Consider the following 23963-nt stretch of genomic DNA (forward strand, 5'->3'; position numbering starts at 1 on the left):
GTATGAAGTTTTTCCGTGTTTCTTTCCTACACTTGAACCAGCATAATCATCCTACTCTTGTGAGTTACTGTTGTGAGCTGAGAAATCATGGCATGCATTTTGATGGACAAAAATGTCTATATATTTGACTTAGGCATTCCTAAATTAACAATACCATCAAATACCTGCCAGTTATGTCCATTACTACTTCTGTCACAATAACTGTCGGTGACCTACAACTGTCAGGGTTAACAATTGGCTTCCAGTCAGATCTCAGGGGAGAAACGCTATGACTGGCACGTGTGCTGACAGCACAGATTAGAGAAGTCCCATTAGGCAGCTGAATGACAGGGCAACTGGGCATATCTCAACAATGCCCACGTTCAGCTACGCCGCCACCCAGTCCAACATTCTCACACCATTAACACAAATGCCTGAGAGAATGTCACAGATTAGCAGGGCAGGCACTGAGCCACAAGGGAAACACAGGTGGTGTGGGAAACGGCCTACGGTACTATGCACAGTACAAAATGCTCAGCAGCAGTACAGCCAAAGTGTAGTAAAATGGGAGGGGAGAAGGTTTAAGTCATTCTTGAACATGTTTGACATTAACTACTTCAGTAAAGTATCCAGTTGTGTAAATGGACAGTATCTGTACGTAAATATGTTATGTTTCTCTGGACAATTGAGCCTTCTAACAAAGACATAATGTAATGTAAAGCAGTGGCTCACCACCACACTTTTTTGAATTCATTCTTATTCTCTTTTGGTGATCAGTTTCATTTTCTTGGTTATTACATTCATTCATGCTTGCAAAGCCTGAGCAGCTTAGTGATTCGATCCACATCAGCTGTAACAAAAAAGCACAAATTGAGTTTACTTCAAAATAATAGAAACACACAGGGATTATGTACTGAGGAAAACCTGCATTGTGGGGAAATAAATATTTGTAAGGCCACAGAAGAATAATATACAAGGCTTTATTTATGTACTGTACTTCAAAGATTTTACTTGAACCAGATTTAAATTATATATATCCACTTCCCATAAAATCTAGTTTATGTCATATATTAAATTACAATAAAAGACAATATATGCATGCAGAGCTGAATTTCCATTTAAAACATCTTCATCACAACAATGCTTTTCTGAAATTAGATTTGAATGTCTGGGCGTTGCTGGGTAACAGGTAGACACATGACTGCACACATTTGCATAGTCATTTTTTTTATTTATTCTTCCTTCATTAAACAGCATGCCTATAGAGAATACTGAGGGTAACTTTGGGTAAACTGTGTATCCTTAGGGGAAAAAACAAAGTCAACAGCTAAATCAAACCAAATGACTTCAAATTCAATTTGGTACGCCAGGACTGCCAAATAGGGTTAGTAGACACAGGCTGCTGTGAGCTCTACCTGCACCCGCACATGTATAACAGAAGTGGTGGAATCACCTGAAATCCAGGAAAAAAAACAAATACAACTCTCAGCTATATAAAATGTCCAGGAGAAGCAAAGAATTCACTGAGGTCCATTTATGTACGTTGGCATTCCTGCTGGCACATTTAGTTCTCTATTTATTAGACAGGGACAATGTATATCATAAATGTTAATGCACCCAGCATATTGACCTAGAGTTATCTGAAATGCTCCTTTTCATCTGTAGTCCCTGTGATGATATAGAGTGGGACCCACCTGAGGGTCACTGAGACACTGAGGATCAGAGACAGCACCAGATTGGGCCAAACTGCCCCTCTCTGACGCACCATTTCGGGCCAAACCACCCCTCTCCGACCCACCACCCTGGGCCAAACTGCCCCTATCTGACCCACCACCCTGGGCCAAACTGCCCCTATCTGACCCACCACCCTGGGCCAACCTGCCCCTCTCTGGCCCACCACCCTGGGTCAAACTGCCCCTATCTGACCCACCACCCTGGGCCAACCTGCCCCTCTCTGGCCCACCACCCTGGGTCAAACTGCCCCTCTCCGACCCACCACCCTGGGCCAAACTGCTCCTATCTGGCCCACCACACAGGGCCAACCTGCCTTTTCTAAACTACCAAACTGGGCCGATCTGCCCCTAAATGAAACATGTCATTCCTTTTTATTAATTTATCTGATTTGGAGTTTCCATCCTAAGAAATTCCATATGAAAGCGAGAGGTTTCCAGTTTCAGTAGCAAATAGAATACTACAAGGTACCCAACTGGGCGAAGTCAGAGAAAAGAGCATTTCCTTTAGCAGGAGCCAGCCTAGGTAGAGTCAGAGAGGGGTGGTCCCAGTGGGAGGGGCCAGAATGGGCTTTGTCATAGTTGTATAGCTGTATGGCACCTACTCCTTCGCCTTCTGAGAGCCAGAGAATTGGTGGGTGTGGTTGTTGTGAACACACTCATTGGTAGTTCTCGTTTGATGTCATCAGGCTGCGACGCTTGATAGGGGAATGGCCTCCTGTGTGGTTGCTGCTTCTGATTCTTTGGCCCTGCAGGAGGAATGCATCACATCGGTAATAACATCACAATTAAACAAAATATTAAAAATCTATCCTGTGATACTGGAGCACTTCATGAATTTGCTTTAGTCCTTTTTATTCTGTAACTTGAACAGGGTGGTGAGGTAGGCGATGGGTGTGTTCCTGTAACCCGGACAGGGTGGTGAGGTAGGAGATGGGTGTGTTCCTGTAACCCAGACAGGGTGACGGGGTAGGAAATGGGTGTGTTCCTGTAACCCAGACAGGGTGACGGGGTAGGAGATGAGTGTGTTCCTGTAACCCGGACAGGGTGGTGAGGTCGGGGATGGGTGTGTTCCTGTAACCCGGACAGGGTGGTGAGGTAGGGGATGGGTGTGTTCCTGTAACCCGGACAGGGTGGTGAGGTAGGGGATGGGTGTGTTCCTGTAACCCGGACAGGGTGGTGAGGTAGGGGATGGGTGTGTTCCTGTAACCCAGACAGGGCGATGGGGTAGGGGATGGGTGTGTACCTGTAACCCAGACAGGGCAGCGGGGTAGGGGGACAGCACGGTGGGGGCCAGGTTGCGCCCCAGCAGTGGGTTGAGCGGGGTGCAGTTGGAGGTGTGGGTGGCACGCCAGTATGCTTCCATGTACTCGGCCAGGTGCTCACACGCGTCTTCCAGCTGGTTTTCATCTAGGATGATGTCAAACATGTCCTGTGAGTGAGAGGGAGAAAAGCAGAGATGAGCAGGGGCTGAGTGAGAGAGACAGGGGATGAGTGAGAGAGATAGGGCTGAGAGAGAGAGAGAGATACAGGGTGAGTGAGAGAGGTGGGGAATGAGTGAGAGAGGTAGGGCTGAGAGAGAGAGAGAGATACAGGGTGAGTGAGAGAGATAGGGGATGAGTGAGAAAGATACAGGGTGAGTGAGAGAGATAGGGCTGAGAGAGAGAGAGAGAGAGATACAGGGTAAGTGAGAGAGATGGGGCTGAGTGAGAGGGAGAGATACAGGGTGAGTGAGAGAGATGGGGCTAAGTGAGAGGAAGAGATACAGGGTGAGTGAGAGAGATGGGGCTGAGTGAGAGAGTTGGGGGTGAGTGAGTGAGATAGGGATGAGTTAGTGAGTTATGTGAGATTAGTGAAATGAGTGAGTGTTGAAAACAAGGATAAGGGTAAGGGCTATGTGGCTGACAGTTGAGCTAAAAGAGCTAAAGGACAGATGACAATCATAGAGTATGGAGCATGAGGGAAAGGGGGGAGGGCAGTAGGTGGGGCTTGCAGGTAAGACAGCACACCGGTGGGCACTGCGCCAGCTTGTCCGCTGCCACCAGCTGCACATTCAGGTATCTGCTCTGGGACTTCCCTCTGGACTTAATGAGGCGCTGCAGGACCTGAGAAAAACAGGTAAAAGACAGATGGACACATCCATACTCATCGAGAGTAAGATCTGCAGAAAGGGCAGGGGGTTCTTTCAGTTTGTCCAACTAGTCACAAACAGCTTCTGGGATTCAATCAAATATTAAGGACTTCCTTCAGAAACATTAAAACTGATTTTACCAGATGCTTTTCCAACAATAGAAGACCTTTAACTGTACTAAAACAGACTGTTATTACCCAATGAGAATACAACTGAGGACTCAAGTCAAGTGAGGAAATGTGAGAAGCAACGTGGTTTAAAAGTGTTCATTTCCGCATGCATCCAGGAGAGGGCAGCACTGACAACAAATTGCCAGTAAAAAGGCGCTGTAATTTACCTTTGGAGAGGACACTTTGACATGGACGAGGATGGGTGCTAGGGACGTCTTCATTAACTGCGCTGGATGGTTGATTGTGTCGGCATCCAACACGACCAGCTGCAAGGACCTGCCGAGTTCAAAAATCCTCTCCACTTCGCTCTGTACTTCAGCTATGAGAGACAAAAAATGAGCGCCCATCCACACTAAACTCACACAATCAAATATAATGAAGTGCCACCTAAGCCTGGCTCATATTCAGTGTGCTGATCACCCAATGGCAGTCTTTTAGAATAAAGCTTTCACTTAAGTAATTTCACTTGTGGCACTCAGCATACACATAGAAGAAAAAAAATACAGTGCTCAATGGTTCTCTGACACTGACATGTGTAAAATCCATGCAGTACTTGCTGAATACATAAAAACATGGACTTTATTTAACAGCCTAGTTGAACCTTACAGAAGGTGCCACAAAGTTGAAAATAAATACTATTTTCATCTAACCTTATTTTATGCACTATTCTCTATGTAGTCAATTGCTCTGGCAAAGAATGTTTGCTAAATAAATGAATGTAAACGCAATGTGTTCACTGGGCTTACCTATGCTGGTCCTGGTGTTGGACCGTTCGATGATGGCCCTCTTGCTGGGGTTGTTCAGAACTGACCGCTTGGCTAGTGATATGTCTGCTGTGACTCTGGTTATAGATATTCTACAACAGAAAACAAAAAACATACTGCACATAAATGCAGAGCTACTGAAATGATATGGTGACTTCATCCTTATGTGAGGTGCTGGATGGCTCATGGTTAAGGAACCACGCTGTGGTGAATGGATGAGCCTCAAGGCCTTGGATCAAATTTGAATCCAGACTGTGCCAGTGCCCACCATGGCTGGTAATTCCACAGGGCGATGTGCAATTGGCGCTTGCGCCACCCAGGGGTTGGAAGGGTTCAGTTGTTTAGGGATCCACGTTCAAGCTATCTAGCAGCCACCACTGCTGCTTGAGGCCGATGGACTGTACGTGAAAGCAGCATATGAAAGGTCATCCTCCGACTCCACTCTGTGCAAGCTTATTTCAGCCTAATCTAGCAGAGCTACAGTACAAACCAACGCACTGAAGTCTATGGAACGGTTTGAGCAAGAGGTTTTATTTGTTCTCTCAAACATTGACCTTGCGTAATTATCCACCTATTATACTAAGCCGATGTCATTTAGATAAAGCGTAATTAAACTGATCCCTGGAGGAATGGAAGTACCTTACGCTTATAAACACAAAGGAAGGTCTCAGCGATCTGCTATATGGCTCTGTGGCCCAGCCAGCTCAGAGCCCAGCCAGCAAAGAGCTTTGCCAGGAAAAGGGCCAAAAAGACACCTCACCTGCCATCGAATCTGTGCTTGAGGAAGTCAAAAAGCGCTTTCTGCATCATGTCTGTCACCTATACAGAAAAGAGAGGGAGAAAGCGATGTAGAAAGAGAGATAATTAAATTGGAAATCGGTACACATTCAAAGCGTTCTGAAATGATGACAGTTTGACTAGCTCCATTCATTCCCAATGGCTCAGCCAGACACAATACATGGTTGAAATGTGGAAGCACTCAGAATGCCAAATATATTGCTTTACTACAATTGCCAAAGAGTTTGTGTGATCATAAGGGAAGGGGAAATGTTCATGTAATTATAGACTTAGCCAATGGAAGGGAGAGAGAGGCACTGTCTACCTCGTATCCCTTAAGCGATGGTCCGACCAGAACCACAGGCCTCATAGTGGGGACCACATCATAGGGGGGGATGAGTTCAGCCTGCAGGGGAAGATACTGAGTGAAGCACAGCCTGTTCCACCATCAACCAGCAGGGGTTAGCCAGATAACGCATGGCTGTTCCACCATTACAATTGCAAGTGTACATTTTAAAATCACAGGTACATTTTGAACATCCCAACCTGGAGGAAGTTATCCTTCTTTCTTAGCAAACAGCAAGACACTTGAATCACAGCAGCTAAGTTATTGTCTTTTTTCGTTTGACATGTCTTTTCTACATAAAATTTGCAATTATTTAATTTAAATTGGAAAATTGGAATGACTTGAAATTGTTACTTGAATGATGTACTGTCAGATCATCATTAATTATTTGATGATAAAGTGGGATATTTATGTCCAATACATTAAACAGAGATGGTGCATTAGTGCAAGCAGTCCCACAGCAGGTGTATAAATTTAATGAAATATACAATACATACACTTTATTTTTCATACTCACCACTTTCTGCTTTTGTTTCCCTATAAAGAGAAAGAAGGAAAAAAGTTATTTTATTGAATGCTAACAGGAGATGTTTTGTGCTCAAGCCTTAATGAACACCCAAACATCTGCCAGGTTCCATGGTTTTGGTTTCATGCTGAGATTAAAGTTTTAAACCACTCCAACAGGTAGGAGTACCCTAACCAAACCCTCTTTGAAGGCTATTTCAATTTTCAATTATCATTCTGATTGTTAGAATATAAGGACAGCATAATTCTTGATGGACAGCTGAATCAATGACAGCCCCAAATGCAGCCTGTCCTGCAAGTAAACTCACCTGTGGAAGAAGGGTTGGGTCTGACATTGCTGGAAACCATCTCTCCCAGACTGGAGGAGGAGTTCCCACTTGACTTACCACTGTGTAGAGCAAAGAGTACAGTGTTATTCCATCCATCCATCCATTTTCTAACCACTCAATCCAAGTCAGGGTAGCGGTAGCAACAGGGCAAGCTGAGGAGCCCAGACATCCCTCTCCCCAGAGACTTCCTTCAATTCTTCACAGGGGATCCTAAGGCGATCCCAGGCCAGCCTGGAGATATAATCTCTCCAGTGTGTCCTAGGTCTGCCCTTGGGTCTCCTGCCAGCTGGACGTGCTGGAACACCTCCAAAGGGAGGCTCCCCGAGGGCATCCTAATCAGATACCTGAACCACCGCAACTGACTCCTCTCAACATGGAGGAGCAGCAGCGCTATTGCAAGTTTCTCCCAGACAGCTGAGGTCCTCACCCTATCAAGGAGGGTAAGCTCCACCGCCCTGTGGAGAAACTCCAATTTTGGCCGCTTGTATTCGCGATCTCACTATTTCAGTCACTACCCATAGGTAGTGACCATAGGTGAAAGTAGGAATGAAGATCTTCTGGTAAATCGAGAGCTTTGCCTTTTTGCTCAGCTCCATTTTCACCACCACCATCTGATACAATGCCCGCACTACTGCAGCTGCTGCACCTATACGGAGCTCGATCTCCTGATCCTTTTTAACCTCACCCGTAAGTAAGACCCTGAGATACTTGAACTTCTCCACTTGGGGCAGTTGCTCCCCCTCACTTAAAGGGGACAAGCTATCTTTTCCCGGGAGAGGTCCACGGCCACAGACCTGGAGGTGCTAATCTCCATCCCAACCGCATGACACTCAACTCCGAACAGGTATAGACTAGTGCTCATCACAGGTCACAGTACGATGAGGCCAAAAGGACGAGAACATCCACAAACAGAAGAGATGCCACCCCTATGTCCTCAAACCGGACACACTCCAGGTCCCAGCTGCCCCTCGAGATCCTGTCCATGAATACCAGGAACAGGAGGGGAGACGAGGGACACCATTGGTGGAGTCTGAAACCCACACTGAATGGGCTTGACCTACTGCCAAGAATGCAAACACAGCTCTCACTCCGAGCATAAGGGACCGAATGGCACACAGTAGCAACCCTCAGCACCCCACACTCCCACAGCATCTCCCACAAGATACCCCGAGCAACACAGTCATATGCCTTCTCCAAATCCACAAAACACATGCAGACAGGAGTGTTACGGTGGATCAGAAACCAGATCACAGTGTTACCGTGCATCAGAAACAAGAGCACAGTGTTACTGTGTTTCAGAAACCAGAGCACAGAATAAATGAGAGGCTAGCGAATCATATTATTAAAGACATACTATGCAGGATTCTTAGCCTCGTTGTGGTCCTGTGTTTACAATCAAATAAGTCTTCTCCAGCCTCACCTCCATTGGGGGCAGGAAACACCCATGAGTGCAGCAAGCACAGCTAGCTGGATAGTTAGAGGTAATGTTACTTAAAGATCCAACAGAAAAAACTTTGCGTTGCTTTGCATTCCCTTGATGAACTTCAGCTGTCACATTTGAGAAAAAGTAATTCCAAGGTTGACTATGGTTTTTGAATAAGCTCTGTCAGCTTGTCATTTTGCTTTACTGTACTTGTGCTTCTTCACCTTTCCCATTGCAGTAGCTAGCACCTACCCCACAGGCTCTGTAGCCATACCCATCCCTCACCAAATAGAAAAGAGAGTCACACCCAAAAACATCCTGAACACATCTGAGAAGAAATACAGACATAGCATCACATATTTGCAAGGAGAAGCTTGCAAAGAGATTGCAGTGCATCATAAATATGACTGAACATGGCCATTTTCAAGGTAAAAATCCTGCATAGTATTCCTTAAATTTGAGGAAAACAAAGCACAGCACTACTATGTGATAAACAAAAATTAGTGTAACTACATCTCGCAAGGGATGCAATAAAAATTCCCATCCCCTGGGGAAACATGTTTTCTCCACCTCTATGAAGACAAATTATTTCTCATCAGGGACTTTAACAGGTAATTGGAAAATGATTACAGTACATTACACTGTGAATTTACGTACTCCAGTGAACACAAATCCTTCTACATCAGTAGCTAAAAAGCAGGTAATTGCTTGAATCATGTTATTAGTAAGCAAGCTTGCAGGTGTTCTACCTGGATAGCTACCCTCACATACACTAACTAAACGCTCGTGTTAGCATTATTTTTGTCACGTACTGTCATATTGCATTTCATTACACAGTTGCTCACTGGTGACCAGCACATGGCATGTAACACACAAAATAAACTCTAAAAAGGCACATATCAGCATGGGGGTAGACAAACGAGCATCATCATGGGTGAAGCTATCTACCCAGTCAGTGCAATAAAATTACACATGCTTAGTTAGCATACTGTATGTCTAACCAATAACAAATATTGCAAAACCAAAATATACTCACAATCTCTTCTGGAGAGAATGAACATTGCATTAGCCTTTTTCCTAATCTAACAAGCCAGACAAAAAGCTAAACTTCAGGCATTAGTCTGATCACAGAAGGATGCATCCCTCCCACCCCACCATGCCATAATTCTCCCCAAACCCACTGTATTACCCATGGATACACGCCTGTTTCTCCCCCAGTCCCAGCCTTCACCACCCCACCCAGAAACCCAGAGCCTTACCCATGAAGACGGCCCTGCTTCTGCTCTCTCAGGATACAAATTTTCTCCAGTTTTAGGGGACTGGGGATGAAGCCAATCTCACTGCCTTCTTTCACCAACCTCCCAATCCACCAGTCATTACTGTACTTCTGCATGGCAGGACACAGAGAATTATTACTGCATGGCATAGTACTGTTTTAGGTTATTTTTCACCCTGCTGCTCTTCTTATACACAATTTGGAATTACCAGATGTGCCTCTTGTGTTGCTACTGTACACACCAGCTGATTTCACACAATACAGAGTACAGTACATTGCAGGACAGGTGTATTTTTCACTGATGATGACTGATGAATGCTTGTGACTGCTTGGCAAGTCGCCAGGGGTAAATACTGCAGTGGTTACCCAAGGAACTCTGGCTGTCTTTAGCGAAAACCTACTCCTGACAAAATTAGCCAATCACACCATTCAAGAAAGTTATCCTTCTTTCTTAGCAAACAGCAAGACAGCATCATATGCATTTAGATAAGAGCATGTGCCACTCCAAAGGAGAGTAGGTGTGCAGCGAAGAGGAAATGCTACCTCTTTAATGTGCAAGAAATCCTTGGCATCAAAGGAGATTGCTGTTCCTGGCACAGGAACGTCCACATCAAGGGCACCACAGTAATAGACATTGGTCTTCACCGCAAATGCAACTGCTTTTGTCTGTAGAGAGAGAGAGATTTATCTTTTGATGTTGGAAAATGAATATGCAGCAAAGGCATTCCCTTCCAAAGGCAAAAATGTGGTATCTCCAGTCAGAAGAGCTAGAATTTGAGCAGGAGAGGAGATCAGAGAGAAGACCCTGAACAACATCATGCCATTTTGAGTTGGAGATGGTGTGTTTTCTTTAATACATCGTGTGCTGTTTGGATGCCGTGCAGGCACAGAAACATGCTCTGTTTTGGGAAGTCCAATTTTTGAAGTGTTGAATGAGGTTGTTTATGTCATCCACAGGGTGGAAGAGGGCATCACCTTGGCCCTCTCCAGCTGCAGGGCAGCCTGCTGCTGCACATCCTGCCGGCCACCCTCCTGCTCCTCCTCCACAGACACATCCGAGTCCGATGGCCGGCTGGTGTAGGAGTCCGCTGAGCCCTGGAGGTTGAGCACAACCATTTCAGCTTTTCACCCCAGCTGAGCCTCAGGCAACTCAACACAGCCACATACAGCAACAGAAACCTGTCAAATGTGGGTCCTGATTAGGGGCTGAAGTTGTAATTACTCTGTTAGTGTATCTCACTGTGACTTTGTCTGTACGGTCATTCAGCCTATTAGCTCTGTTGCTACTGCACATAAAGAAGGCAAACACCCAATATTTGGTGAAACAAGATGTCAGTGTAACCACTAGGTCAGTGCCATAACACACTAGGCCACTCTAACCCTGTCATTACCATTACAAACACGAGTGACTGAGTCTTTCAGTAAATGTGAGCATAATTCAGCCTGTACAGTAACACGACCACTTACACATTGCTCTCTCTCTTTCTCTCTTACACACACACACGCACACACACATACATACACACACACACCTTTAGTAAGCATTTTCTCAGACAGGGATTAATCTGGCGTTTGTCCACCCCTGTAAATCAGACCAGAGCAGAACATCCATCCATGCAGAAACCATTTAATCAGACCAACTGTATAAAAATACTGCAGAGCCCTGGTTGTAGCAAGCCACGGACACAGACTAAAATGATCGTGTCTTCAGTTTGAGAGATGCGTGACTGAAATGCTGACAAAGGATGTCTATGGCTAAATAAATGTGGAAACAAAAGGATCACCACACATACACGCACTCACACACACCATGCATATAAATACAAAAACACAAACATGCACACATACATACACAAGCACACACACACATACCCTACATACATTCATGCACACAAACACACATTATTAAATACCCAGACCTCCCCCACATACACACGCACACTCCCCCCCCCTCCCCCCCAAACACCGTGCACCCTCCCACACTCACAAAAAATATACATCATGTACAAAAATACCCACCCCACATGCATGAAGTGTACCCCCATTAACACACTGCATAGACACACATGCCATTCCGAGACTCACCGCCTCTGAGTCTTCAAATCCATGCAGATATAAATTGTCGTACATGGAGATTTTATAATCCAATATGCACCTCTCCAGTGAATAAAAATGGATAGGAATCAACCACAAAAAATGTGTAAACCACTGGGGAAGATGTTTACATGTGTTTGCTGGTGGAATCCGCTTTTCCTGAAGGCTGTTGATTCACATGATAAGACAGTGAGGTTATCCCAACAGGCAGTGAAACCCTGGCATTATTTCATCTGCCTTCCAAACACAGAGCAGGAATGGGTCCCTCCTCTGTCATAGCCTGGTCACATGACCAACAGACCAGCTGCTGATTGGATGGACGTCTCTCCAGTCAGGTTGGTTGCGAATCTCCTTTGATTATAAGTAAAGAAGGCGGCGAGTGGGTCTGTGCCTGGAGAGCAGTGTTTTTTTATCGATCTATTCTCTCTCCTTCTCCATCTTTTCATTGCTCGCTCTTGCTTTCTCATTTGTCTCTCTCCTTTTCTATCCCTCCTATATCTCATTATACTCTCATAACATTAAGTAATTGTAATACATTTATATGAGAGTGAATAATATGTAATTAATGCAATGGTCAATAAATACAACGTTACAAATTAAACCACTGATCATAAACATATGAACCCCATTAAGGAAATCTGACCAAATGAGACACCTTGACCATATCAGACAGTGATGCATAACAAGCCATTTCAGTACATCTCCAAGAAAGTTTAAAATGTTCTGCTTATACTAATTGAACAGTGAGAGGCTATGTTGAATATATAAAACTTGCAAATTAATGTACAATTTATAGTAAAACCAATTCTTATCTGGTGTTATTTTTCACTTGTAGGCCACTATTGTAGTTTTTAAGATGAATCTGGAAATGTTTTAACATGTTTGAGGAATTAAATTCTGTTGTGATGGGCTGTATTCAGCCTATATTGCCTTTTATTGCAAGATCTCTAAAAGCACTTTAAGTTTACCCGTAAGTGTATTTAAACCACTACCACATGTACCAATATAAAGGGAAGACAGAATTTTTTCCAGAAAAATAGTTGAATTCAGATCCTTAATTAATCATATCCAGCCACAACCTATAAAAACTATTCACCAGAATGAAAATCTACTATTAAAGGCATAATTTGTACTTTGAAAATATTATAAAATAACCATGCACAGTCATAACTATGCACTGGCAACCTCTGTCTTTGCACACATTTGCCAAATGAATGCTCCTCTGCCTGAATTTATTCTTCCAAAAAATGTGTTTCAGACATTTCTGGGCATGACACGCTTGTGGGGAGGGGTGGGTGTGGCTCCAGAGCGTGTAGGTGGGATCAGGTTTCAGCTAAGAGTTGTAAAACGGATAAAAACGGATGTAAAATTTAATGGATGTGACAGGTGAGTAGCTAGGCCTAGGCGAGTAAGAGGACACATCGTTGATTGTAACCAAGCGCAGGGCCACAGTATACATTAACTATTTGTAGCACAGAGGAAATACTGTTAGACCTTGACTGCTAACTAACTGGCTACAAGTTGAACCCATATGTTAACACCTGAAACAAGCATTTCAAATACAGGTATTTGCAGATGTAAAATGAAGTTTAATTGTGTGGTTATCAGACATTTAAGCAAAGAATTCGGCGAACATTTTACAATACGTATCGTTTTAGTTAGTGGATAGCCTACCTGTTAAATTGTTACCGCTCATCAAAACTTAGCTGCATTCGGTAGGCCTACTTTAGCTAGTCTACAGCAAATGTCCTAACCTACATCACCATTATTAGCAACTAAAAACCGTAGGCACTCCATGTCGCCACAGATGTCGCTGCTTGGCGAAAGGACGCCATCGGGTTTTAAGATGGGGCAAAGGCACACCGTATGGCGGCTTCAACCCATTTCCTGCATCGATGAAGGAACGAGCAAGACAGCGATCAGTTTGTGAGTCTGCAGTCATGTCAGCACCAACGTCTATGAGAGCCAGTAAAGCTGGTCACAACGATGTGGGTCACCGGCGCAAGAGGGAACCAGCAGGAGCGCTGGCAACGGCGTATCTGGTCATATACAATGTAGTCATGACAGCTGGGTATGTATTTAACACAAATGAGCAAACTAAATTAGTCTATTGGTATTTGTTATTTAAAACACATTAGTAGCTAGAAGTGTTAATCCAATAACTGTCTGCTGCCATGCACAAATGCGTAGTCTACCGGCCATCTAACATCCAGCTTCCAGTCGATTGCTAGACTAACGCTAGCTAACCACACTAATTTATCAAACGGTTCAAAATTAATTGAAAGCGCTGCACCTTCACTAAGAGGCTACCGTCAGCTAACTAAATTGACGATTGATAATTAACTAATCCTAAATAGCGATGTTGTTTGACATTGCTGTCAGTAACTGCGTTTGGGCCAGTCATCAATAGCGAACTTAACTAATCGAATGGTACCGTTATGTGCTAGTAGGACGTCATATAAAATGCGGTTTATGTATCATTATATCCTGAATTACGAAAGACTTTTTCATAAATTAGCCGTACCTATTTTAACATCTATCTAGCTAGTTCAGGGCTTTCATCTTGTGTGTGGTTGGTTGGTTACAGTCACTGTGAGAATGCTCACCACATCAAACGAATCCACTTACTGATCTGAAACGAGCTAGCTACTGTTACAATTTCCGGTCTGTGTCAGTGCGGTATTCAGTGGTCGTTACCTGATAGCTGATTTGCGGTGTTAATTTACTACGATTGAACTAAGCGTAGCTACAATGATGTAGCTACAGACATACCAAACTAGCTGTTAGCTAGCAATGTTGCTGGTTTAATCAATCCACACATCATAGGTAGTCACAACACTATCTCTGAGCGAAAGCAGTTAGACTCGTCAAAACTCATTTACACTGTCAAAACTGGACAGCCCGACCTTCGACAAATTTAGGTTGAGTGAGTATGAAGTCTAGTTTGTAGTGGTCATTTTTTCTGTAGCTAGTAGGCTAAGTGACCACTGTCAAGTCTTCCCATAGGTGGTATAGCTACTGAACAGCAACCATTTTGAGCTAGAAGGCTCACCACACTGAACATCAGCAGAGGCAGGAAGAGGGGATGTACTGAGACAATCTGGGTATGATTAGATGGCCAAATTGTGAGAATTTAACTGGAACTCTTGCTTATTTTCCATAAGTACCACACTGCACAGCATCTCTCCCCATCCCTGCACGGAAGTAATGTTTTATATGCTTGGTCCAAAAGTAAAAATGGCCCTACTGGTGTAGAAAACATTTCTGCAGCAAACTGTCTTTCCCATAGCATTCCCCAATTCAAATGCAAGCCCCAGACTGATGTGTTGTATCCTTCAGTCTCTATATTATCTGGTTATCTATTGTCAAATAAGCATCGAGTGAGATTACCTTATTTATAGAAAGAGAACACACGCTATTGTAATGAAAACGGATTGTTGGCTTCTGCTTTTCTTTTGTGATTTCAATAGACAGTTTTCCTCATTATTTTTTTTTATCAATAAACCAACAATTTTATATTATCTGTTGCCTAGTGGACAGATCTGTCAGTGGTCAAATTAAATGCAAAATTTGGTCTTCCTTTTTTGATCTATAATTGTAGGCTTTTTTTGTTCCTGACATTTGCTCTGGTAAACCCCAAAATGCAGTCCATACAGATCACCTCCTGGGTTTTGTAGAAGTCAGTTTGTTCAGGCAGATATTCAGTATCTCCTGGGAGAATCAGCAGAACCCTCAGGCGCTGTCAGTGTCTGGCTGTATTCTAACATCAGATGGGTGGTTTCAGGTGGCTGGTCATCGCTGTAGGGCTGGTGCGCGCATATCTCGCCAAAGGCAGTTTCCATGGCTTGTACTACTCCATAGAAAAGCCTCTGAAATTCTTCCAGACTGGAGCCGTTCTGGAGGTGAGTCCTGATGGCCCATGGCTATGCTTTGTGGCTTAACCACACTCAGAACACACAAATATGATAAGAGCTCTCAAGCCTATGATCCATTTAATTAGTGAATACATTTTCTGTGACTCATCTTGTATCAAACTGTGTTTGGTATGCCTGTAAGAAGAAAATCTGTGGTGCACAGTGAATTTATTTATGTTTGGAAACCACTGTGAAGATGTAGTATAAGATATAGTATAAATTATATCTTGGCCTGGATTCAGTCCAGATTTGTCCGTAACTGTAACTTATAAATACAGGTATTTGTCACAAACAGAGTGCCAAAAAAAGTAATATTTATTGCAAGTCAGTGTTAAGGTGAATTATTGGTTGAGTCCAATGCTTTTGTGTATCATAAAAGATATAATTTTTTACTTTAGGTTTTGTTGCACATAATGAGTTGTGAGTGTCAGCTTTAGTGAATCAGTCAGAATCACTGTCATGGACATTTTGTATGAATTTGGTCAGCCGCTAAAATCTGGGTTCAAGAAGCCATATTTTGCCAAGGTGTGTGCTAGTGTTATTTTCCCAGAAGGACACGCAGAACTTTGAATCCTAATTTTTACATTATATTTCAGTTAAAGTGCTTTCTCCTCTCCTTTTCTCTGCAGATATTGCACTGTGCCATTGGTAAGTTTGGTTTCATTTCATATTAGTTACAGAAGAATATGAAACTGCACACCAGTATACAATTTTGCACCTACTGCCATGTGAAAGACTCTTCTGTCAGTGAGTCAGTTAGTGCTAATTTTATGAGAGACTGAAATTCCCTTGTTTTAGGGAACCATTCACACCTGATTTACAGAGATTGAAGGATAAATCTGACTGTTTTGATATTCAGACAATCTCCAGTTGCATACTGACACATTTCACCACCTGCTGCCCAGCTGTTCTTGGGATATGTTGTGTTTTGGTTCAGCCACGCGTTCCTGTAACATATGCTTGTTTTTGGATGCATCTGGGTGTTCCTGTGCTTCTGGCAGGCATTGTGCCCTCGTCTGTGGTCCTGACGGGGTTCCAGGTGATGTCCCGTGTGTTCCTCACTTGGGCTGTGACTCACAGCGTGAGAGAGGTGAGCGACACATGTCACACAGGAGCATGCTACTTCCTCAGTATGCGTTGATCTGTCTTTTAATCTCTGCAGAAGCGGCTTTGCTTAAGGTACTCCTAGCAGAAACTAGAAAGATTTGAACATCTTTACTTTTACTTTGTGTGCACCTGCAGCAGTATTAATCTTCAAAATTATCCTTAAATTAGTCTAGTTGCTTTTGTTCTGTATTTGCTGTGGCAAGGACAAATGGTAGTTGTATACTCATCTGGCTAAAATGGTTCTGTAAAACCTCTTCCAAAGGAATTGTTTCTGAGAGACAGTGTTGTGAATATCTGTTTCCCTTCTCATTCTGACTCACTGCATTATTCTTTTGTCAGGTTCAGAATGAGGACAGTGTTCTCCTCTTTGTGGTTGCCTGGACCATGACCGAGATCGTTCGTTACTCCTTCTATACCTTCACCCTGCTCAACCACCTGCCATACCTCATCAAGTGGGCCAGGTAGGGCCGTCCAGCTGGCTTTACACATGGAGTCTGAAGAGCACCTGAATGCTAAATGGGTCAAGATGATGCCATAAGGAAGCTCATGATTAGCTTGCAGTTAGGGTTAGACAATATTTTGGATGTTCACACAAGTTACTGATGTTCTGCAGATGTACAGTGGCTGGTATAGGGACATTTGAAGGTTCTAAAGCGGGAATATTCATTTTTTGTAGAATAATTAGACAATATACTCCCATAGAACCTCCAGAGGCAAAATGTTGCTGTACAAGCTGTTTTGGGGTTTCATGAAGTGTATTTTCCTACTTGTGACCACAAGCTCCTGAGTGCCCATTAACCAGACATAAAGCCAGCAGGTCATCAGAAACCTCTGTAAACATCTGAAAGGTATTTCATTTCACACACTGTTTGGACTAATCTAAAACATACACTAAATCTGAAATAATATTTAAAAATTGCAGAAAGAGACCTGTCCCTTTAACTGTGGATGGAATTTATGAATGAAGGGTCACATGTAATGAGAAAATGAAGCCTCAAAATTTAGCCGGCAGTCAACTATATCCGGTGGCCGTGCCAGAAATTTTTCCCTGGAGGTGCTAAGGGGGAGGTAACTCAATACATGGAGGTGCTGATCATTTTTTAAAATTGCATAATTGTAAGAAAGTGCTTGGGGGAGCTGTGCCGGCACTATGCAGACTTATACCCAGGCACAGGTGTATTTTAGCCTCACCTTGTGTGCTTGAGCAGGTACACGCTCTTCATTGTGCTGTACCCCATGGGTGTGTCGGGTGAGCTGCTGACCATCCACGCGGCCCTCCCCTACGTCAAGAAGACTGGCCTCTACTCCGTTACACTGCCCAACAATTACAACTTCTCCTTCAGCTACCACACCTTCCTCATCATCACTATGGTTGCGTACATCCCCCGTAAGTACCCGGCAATCACATTTATGCTGCAAATTAATCATTTTATTATATTTTATTATGTATTTATTATACTGCTTGTATTTAACACCAGGCAGCATGGTAAAGTTAAGTTCACATAAGGACTCCTTACATGTAAGCGGCCAATTGTAGTGATTTTCAACGGGTGGCACATGCAACTACCACATGCACTGTGCTCACCTTTCATTCAATGAGGTTTCTTGCAGTGCTGAAAATTAAGTAGAGAGACTATTGTGTGGAAAAGCTAGTCATATGACTTGTCGTGCCTGATTTGAGAATAACAATGTTATGAACAATGTTCATTAAATCATATGGTGCATAGGATGAAACTATCCTTTTCGGTGTATGTTACCCACAGTGACTTAGAAAGGGCACATTATGTGATTTTGGTTGGTTAGAGAAGGATATCTCATAAACAGAGGAGGCCTTGAGCTGTTGAAATGAGTGCTGATGTGCTGCACTTGTCACTTCCTGCCCAGTCTTTCCACAGCTCTACTTCCACATGTTGTGGCAGAGGCGAAAGGTCCTGGGCCATGTGGAGGACCGCAGTAAAGCGGAATAAATGCTGCACAGATCAGACTTTGACAGGGAATTAAAACAGCCCCAACAAACCCCGCCTGTCTGCTCATGGAAGACACCCTGTTCAAAATAGGCTGACTTTGGAATACAGTGGAAATTTCAAAGGACTACTGTGTGGAATTCTGCCTTTGTCGAAAACAGTTAAGTAAAAAATGTTTTTGTTTTCCTGAAAGGTGTTTTCTCTGTGAAAAAGATTTTTTAAATGGTATATTTAAAAAAATCATTCAAAGGCAGGATTCCTTTATTGGTTATGATTTTGGATATAATTCTACACGCCAATATGATATTGTAGGTGAGAGATTGTTGCATTTATGCAACAGCAACTCATGTAACATGTACATGTAAAAAATAACCACTGTCCTTTGTTGATACATGGCACTTTTCTCAACAAGAGCTGCTATGTCATTTGAGGTCTTCTCAATTTACCAGGGAAATTATATCCATTAAGAATGGGAAGCATTTCCAGTAAGGCAGAATTTGTTTGGGGAAAGAATTCATGAACATAATGGATTGACTCTGTGCTGTCAAATGGTGACTGTTTTAACCAATCAAAAGATTTTGCTATCCGTAGCAAAACACCATGCTTTTTTGTAAAAATCACCATGATTGTTCAAGCCAGTGAGCCACTGATGACATCAGCTCTACATATTTCATGGTAATGAAGCCAACATTTCCTTCACTAATAGCATTGTACCTTTGCTTTGTGTATTACATTTTCAAGAGTACTCTTTAGTAGAACCCAATTAATATTTGAACCAGTCACCCTGATTGCTGAAAAAACTCTCAGTTCATAGTCCAGGCTCTTTGTTATGATTGTCAGAAGCAATGTTTTCTGATTGTGGTCTCAGTGTAGTGTCACAGTTTTGATTTGCGTGCCAAAATTCAGAGTGTTGACCATGTGTTGTGATTGAAAATGAGTTTGTAATGTTGTATAATTTGATACATAAGGGGTCAGTTGGTATAATTTATAACTTAATGGATCATTCAGCTAGCAGGACCACACAAAGTATGAATTCATTTAACAGTTCATGCTACTGTTAAAGGCATACTATGCAGGATCTCTTTAGCCTTCCTGTGGTCCTGTGTTTACAATCAATAAAGTCTCCTCCATCTTCAACCCCATCCACTCATTCATCTTGAGTGCCAGACGCCATCTAGCTAACCTAACATATCTAGCTGGATAGCTGGAGGTAACGTTATTTGTAAGACTAACAGACATTCTATGAAAGTGCGTGAAGACAGAGATTGCCAGTGCATAGTTATGACTGAGCATGGTTATTCTAAATATTTTCAAGGTAAAATTCCTGTGTAGTATGCCTTTAACCGAGCATGAACTTGAATCCTTTTCATAATGCTTACCAAGCACAGTGTCTGTGGCTGGACCTCCTGTGAAATTTAATGAACATCAGTGAAGATGATTCTGATTCTGACATGGTGGGCATCATGCAGAGAGCCCCCAAAGCCCCAGACACAAGGAGGGTAATTTTTTTTCCATCAATGAATTAAATATAATAATTTATTTTGGGGCAACACAAAGATGATGTGAAGACACGCAGAATTGTTAATCCGTAAGTATAAGTACAGACTCATTCTGCACCTAGTTAACAGCCTGCTTGCTCAGCATTCATTAGTCATTCCTGCTGCTCCGATGCACCTACTTATGATGGACTTGAGGGACAACCCGGGCCCTGCTTATCTTTTTCCTCATTCGTCACGTTTGTAACTTCTCTGACGTTGCAGGGCGATTTATGGGTCAACAGAGCAGTAACTATGTATTCATAAAATTATTGTGTAAATATTAATGTCTTCTCTTATTTATGACCTGTATTTAATAACCTGACAATCTATTTAAACAATGAAATAACTTTTTTTAAACTGAATGAGCACTAGTGTCCAGTGTTTCCTTAAAACATTTAGCAGGCTTTAAAAAAAAATAAAAGCACAGATGCAGGCTTAAAACTGACACTGTATTAGTTGGTAATCCAGCCAAAGCCAGTGAGTTTCTTTGTTGTAATAGTGATTCAGTCAAAAAACAAAAACAAAAAACTTGAGAACAGAGTAGGTAGTTCACCTCTGACTTACTCTATTTCTTTTAGTCCTTCTTGCTGTTTAATGGACAATGATTGGAGTTTAACAGAGGCTTCTCAGTTACAGTCCTAAGCAAATTACATTTATTACGACATCATTATTTAAGCATGTGAAGTCCTGATTTCAATGCTCTGTGTCCTTCCCCTGAGAAGTACGAGGGCTTCGTGTGAACTAGAGCCTGTAATGAAAATAGTTTCCTCTGCTTGCTTCCTCCCCATCAGAGAGCAAATATGTGACATTTTGCAGATGCCGTTGAAGTGTTGAGCTTTTACACACTGCATGGGACCATCTCCAGAGTATGAGACCAGTCTTTGTATAATAAAATCTATATATTTATATTTATATTCTATTTATATATTGCTGTTATGAAATATATGATACTCGTACTAAACTAAAAATGGCAAAACAAAATGTTTTCTGTGTTTATTTATGTATTTATTTTTATACAGGGCTCTCTCCACTATTCCATTCATACATAAATACAGAGTGTAAACATACCTCAACTTTATCCAAAAGTTTCAAAATGAATATGTGAAAATACTGTATATTACCACTACAGGCAATGCAATTTTAATACATGGAATGCATTTTTTATTGCCTGACGATGTCATCTGTCTTCATAAGGTGTAGAATATAGCAAACAGCACAGACAGGCACTATCTACAGAAACATTTATGCATAGACCTATTTGTCTAATATCGATCAAGCTTGTGCTTAGTGCAAGCAAGCTAATATTTTAAAACAGCAGACAAAATATAAAAATTTAAAATACAGTTTAGTAACGAAATAGTAAATGAGCTGTCAATGATCGGAACAAGTAAAATAATGTTTAGGAATAAGCAGTAGACGTCACTGCACTCCAGACTAAAGTGACTACGAGTCGATTCTGACTCCCTGGTGGGTGGTCTATGTAGAAAATGCATGCAGAAACACTATTGTACGCGTAGTCAATAACAATATCTTTAGCGGCAAAGTAGATCTGCATGTGTCGGGTGTCTCTTCCTCGTTTTTATTTTTATTGATTCATTCAGACCTTGAATAAATCGTCTGCAGCAGGTACCGTCACCGATAATCTGTAAACTGACGCGAAACTGTCGTGCTGAAAAACGTGCGGCTTCGAAGTGCTTTACGGCTCCCATGCCGCTGTGTCTCCGTCGTCCTTGCGGCATGTTAACAGCGTAAGAGTAGCTGGTATGTCGTGCTCAGTAGGTAAACTTTCTTGCCACTATTTGTGTCAGAATCTGGAAAAAGTTTAATATGGTTATGCCTGTTCTCATAAGACCGCCATGATGCAGGCTGTCACGCCGTGATTCATTTTGTTCGATTGGTTTAAGGTTGGGAAGCTAAATAAGTTAGCCTGTGATCAGTAGCTTTAATTTGGTGTGGTGAGAAACATTTTGCCGATGATAATATTATTCTTTCTAAAAAAGAAGTCGTTATTTTTGTCATTAATATATCTGTGAATTTGACATTTTTGTCAAACTGCTCGATGACTACCTTGCTTCCTACTGTTTACGTTTAGTTGTAGTCTAACAAAGATCTTTCGTTGTGTCATTAATCGCTTGAAATGTAAACTGGGATATTTTATGCGTATTTTTCATACAGATCTACTCCTCTGACGTCTGCCGAATATTGGGGGAGTGAAAGACTAAGCTATGTCTTTCCCATTCCCAAAGGTCACCGTCCTTGTTCAGAAATACAGAACTGGACTACTTATAGCCGGATGCGGAGCGGTGTTCTCCGCCAATATATTATATCACGCGTTTCCTGAAAATGCTTTCAAAAAAGTGTACCAGGCCTGGAGCAAAGGGGAACCCACAGATCTCTCTGAAAAACTGCAGAATACCTTTCAGCAGGTGCTGAAAGATCTTGGGGTCAGCTCCCCCAAGAAATACAATGCCTTCGCTGCCTTCGGCTTTCAGCCAGTGGGGGCCGGGGTGCCCTGGATGCCATCGGGAGCTCAGATCGGCATCCCTGCCAATTTCAACAGCACCCTGGATGACTTCACTGGCATTACGAACCGGGTCATCCTCATCAATGGGAAGGAAGTGGAATGGGACAGCAACTCTGGCACTGCCCTGAAAGATGCCCTGTTGTTCTCCTCGCAAGCGCAGAAGTTTGCGGTGGCCCGGGAGGTGGCTCGGCTGGAGAACGGCGGTCCGCTGCTCAATGCCACGGTGGCTCCTGCTTGCCTGGCTGGCGTGTGTGTCTACGGCGTGGCGCTGAAGCAGATCTTTAACCTATACAGCGGGCCAGCACTGCTGCGCGGTGTGGTCAACGTGTTTGCGCTGGGCCTGGGCGCCGTCTCCTACCTGCTCACCACCGACGCCGTCAACCAGTGGCTGGACTACAGCTCAGACCGGAAAGCCGCCAGCATCTCCCAGGACTATGCCAAGGGAGGGGTGGAGTTCTACGACAAAATCATTTCCCGCAACAAAACCCTGCGTGCACTGATGGGCCAAAAAGGGGAGGAGATGTATGCACCGAGCGGCAACCTGTTCCCCACCAGCATATTCCGTATGAAACATGCCCCTTACACCTCCAGGAGGGAGGGCATTGCCAGCCTTCTGAAGGAGAAGGCTTAGGAGGTACTCTGATATACTGTGTGCTGTCTGTCAGAGAGGCAGGCCTGCATTGTTCGATTGGGCAGTTTAGGGTTTATAGTTATTTATGAAATGTACTGCATGTAATATTTCATACTGTTCTTCTGATCTCAAAATGCTTTACATATAGAAGGGAGCTCAGGGCACCGTCCAGAGGCTGGAAAGTGTGTGTTCACCTGGCAGGAACCGTAGCTGGTGCAGTTACAGCAACTTGACCCTGGAAATATAAATATAGCTGTGGCACTGTGGGTAAAATATGACCATTCTGGTCTGCCCAGCTCTGTTTTTTAAAGGTCTCTGTGGTGGAGTGAATTTCAATGCCGCGGTGATAACTTGTTCTTATTTGACAGAGTGGGGATGTGTTGTGGCTCATCAATAACACGGCTGATGTTTTGATGTTATAAGGGATAGGCTCTGTCCTCGTCCTTGAATGTGGGCTGCTTGTCTCTCTTTGTCATTGGTCCGTGAGTGTGTGGACCACACGTCCTTGTGGGGTTCTTGAGTATGTCATCTGTATGGCTGTGTGAGTTGCACACAGCAATGTAAATTAAAGCAGAACGACATTTGACAAAGCACCCAAATGAACAAAATAAACTAGATTGTTTTAATATTTGTGTTGTGTGTGGGTTATCATGGAAATGTTCAAGCGTGCTAAAAAGTGTGTTTACAATATGAGGGAATGTTAGAGTGTGTTAACGTATTTGTGGCTGCAGTGCAGAGGCT

General features: G+C 43.0%; 2 protein-coding genes and 1 pseudogene across 6 annotated transcripts; 2 read left to right on the forward strand and 1 right to left on the reverse strand.

Moving 5' to 3' along the window:
* Positions 1-943: 943 nt before the first annotated feature.
* LOC135240465 (voltage-dependent L-type calcium channel subunit beta-4-like) lies at positions 944-12847 on the reverse strand (annotated as a pseudogene).
* Positions 12823-21048, forward strand: LOC135240463 (very-long-chain (3R)-3-hydroxyacyl-CoA dehydratase 2-like). Of its 2 annotated transcripts, none has more exons than XM_064309933.1 (8): positions 12823-12930; positions 13352-13615; positions 15329-15446; positions 16088-16106; positions 16460-16548; positions 16905-17026; positions 17774-17952; positions 18450-21048. In XM_064309933.1, exons 2-8 carry the CDS (start codon positions 13440-13442, stop codon positions 18530-18532), a joined length of 786 nt encoding a protein of 261 aa, XP_064166003.1. In that variant the 5' UTR covers positions 12823-12930; positions 13352-13439; the 3' UTR covers positions 18533-21048. The 2 variants fall into 2 exon arrangements, with proteins under 2 accessions (XP_064166003.1, XP_064166002.1); XM_064309932.1 differs by lacking the exon at positions 12823-12930 and adding an exon at positions 12970-13109.
* Positions 21049-21674: 626 nt separating this feature from the next.
* On the forward strand, positions 21675-23848 carry tmem177 (transmembrane protein 177). 4 transcript variants are annotated; one of them, XM_064309930.1, is made up of 2 exons: positions 21675-21828; positions 22243-23848. In XM_064309930.1, the coding sequence occupies exon 2, from the start codon at positions 22293-22295 to the stop codon at positions 23220-23222; it is 930 nt and encodes a 309-aa protein (XP_064166000.1). In that variant the 5' UTR covers positions 21675-21828; positions 22243-22292; the 3' UTR covers positions 23223-23848. The 4 variants fall into 4 exon arrangements, with proteins under 4 accessions (XP_064166000.1, XP_064165998.1, XP_064165997.1 ...); XM_064309928.1 differs by having other exon boundaries at positions 21692-21846; XM_064309927.1 differs by having other exon boundaries at positions 21695-21842.
* Positions 23849-23963: the final 115 nt, after the last annotated feature.

This window comes from Anguilla rostrata, chromosome 15 (genome assembly GCF_018555375.3).
Source record: "Anguilla rostrata isolate EN2019 chromosome 15, ASM1855537v3, whole genome shotgun sequence".
NCBI classification, from domain to species: Eukaryota; Metazoa; Chordata; class Actinopteri; order Anguilliformes; family Anguillidae; genus Anguilla; species Anguilla rostrata.

Bases quoted from the DNA above. Each gene is read 5' to 3' on its own strand.
- tmem177 (XM_064309930.1), top strand. From the start codon at position 22,293: ATGTCTTTCCCATTCCCAAAGGTCACCGTCCTTGTTCAGAAATACAGA.
- LOC135240463 (XM_064309933.1), top strand. From the start codon at position 13,440: ATGAAGGAACGAGCAAGACAGCGATCAGTTTGTGAGTCTGCAGTCATG. The intron at 17,027-17,773 runs GTAGGGCCGTCC...GTGCTTGAGCAG, and splicing joins TACCTCATCAAGTGGGCCAG to GTACACGCTCTTCATTGTGC. The intron at 17,953-18,449 runs GTAAGTACCCGG...CTTCCTGCCCAG, and splicing joins TATGGTTGCGTACATCCCCC to TCTTTCCACAGCTCTACTTC.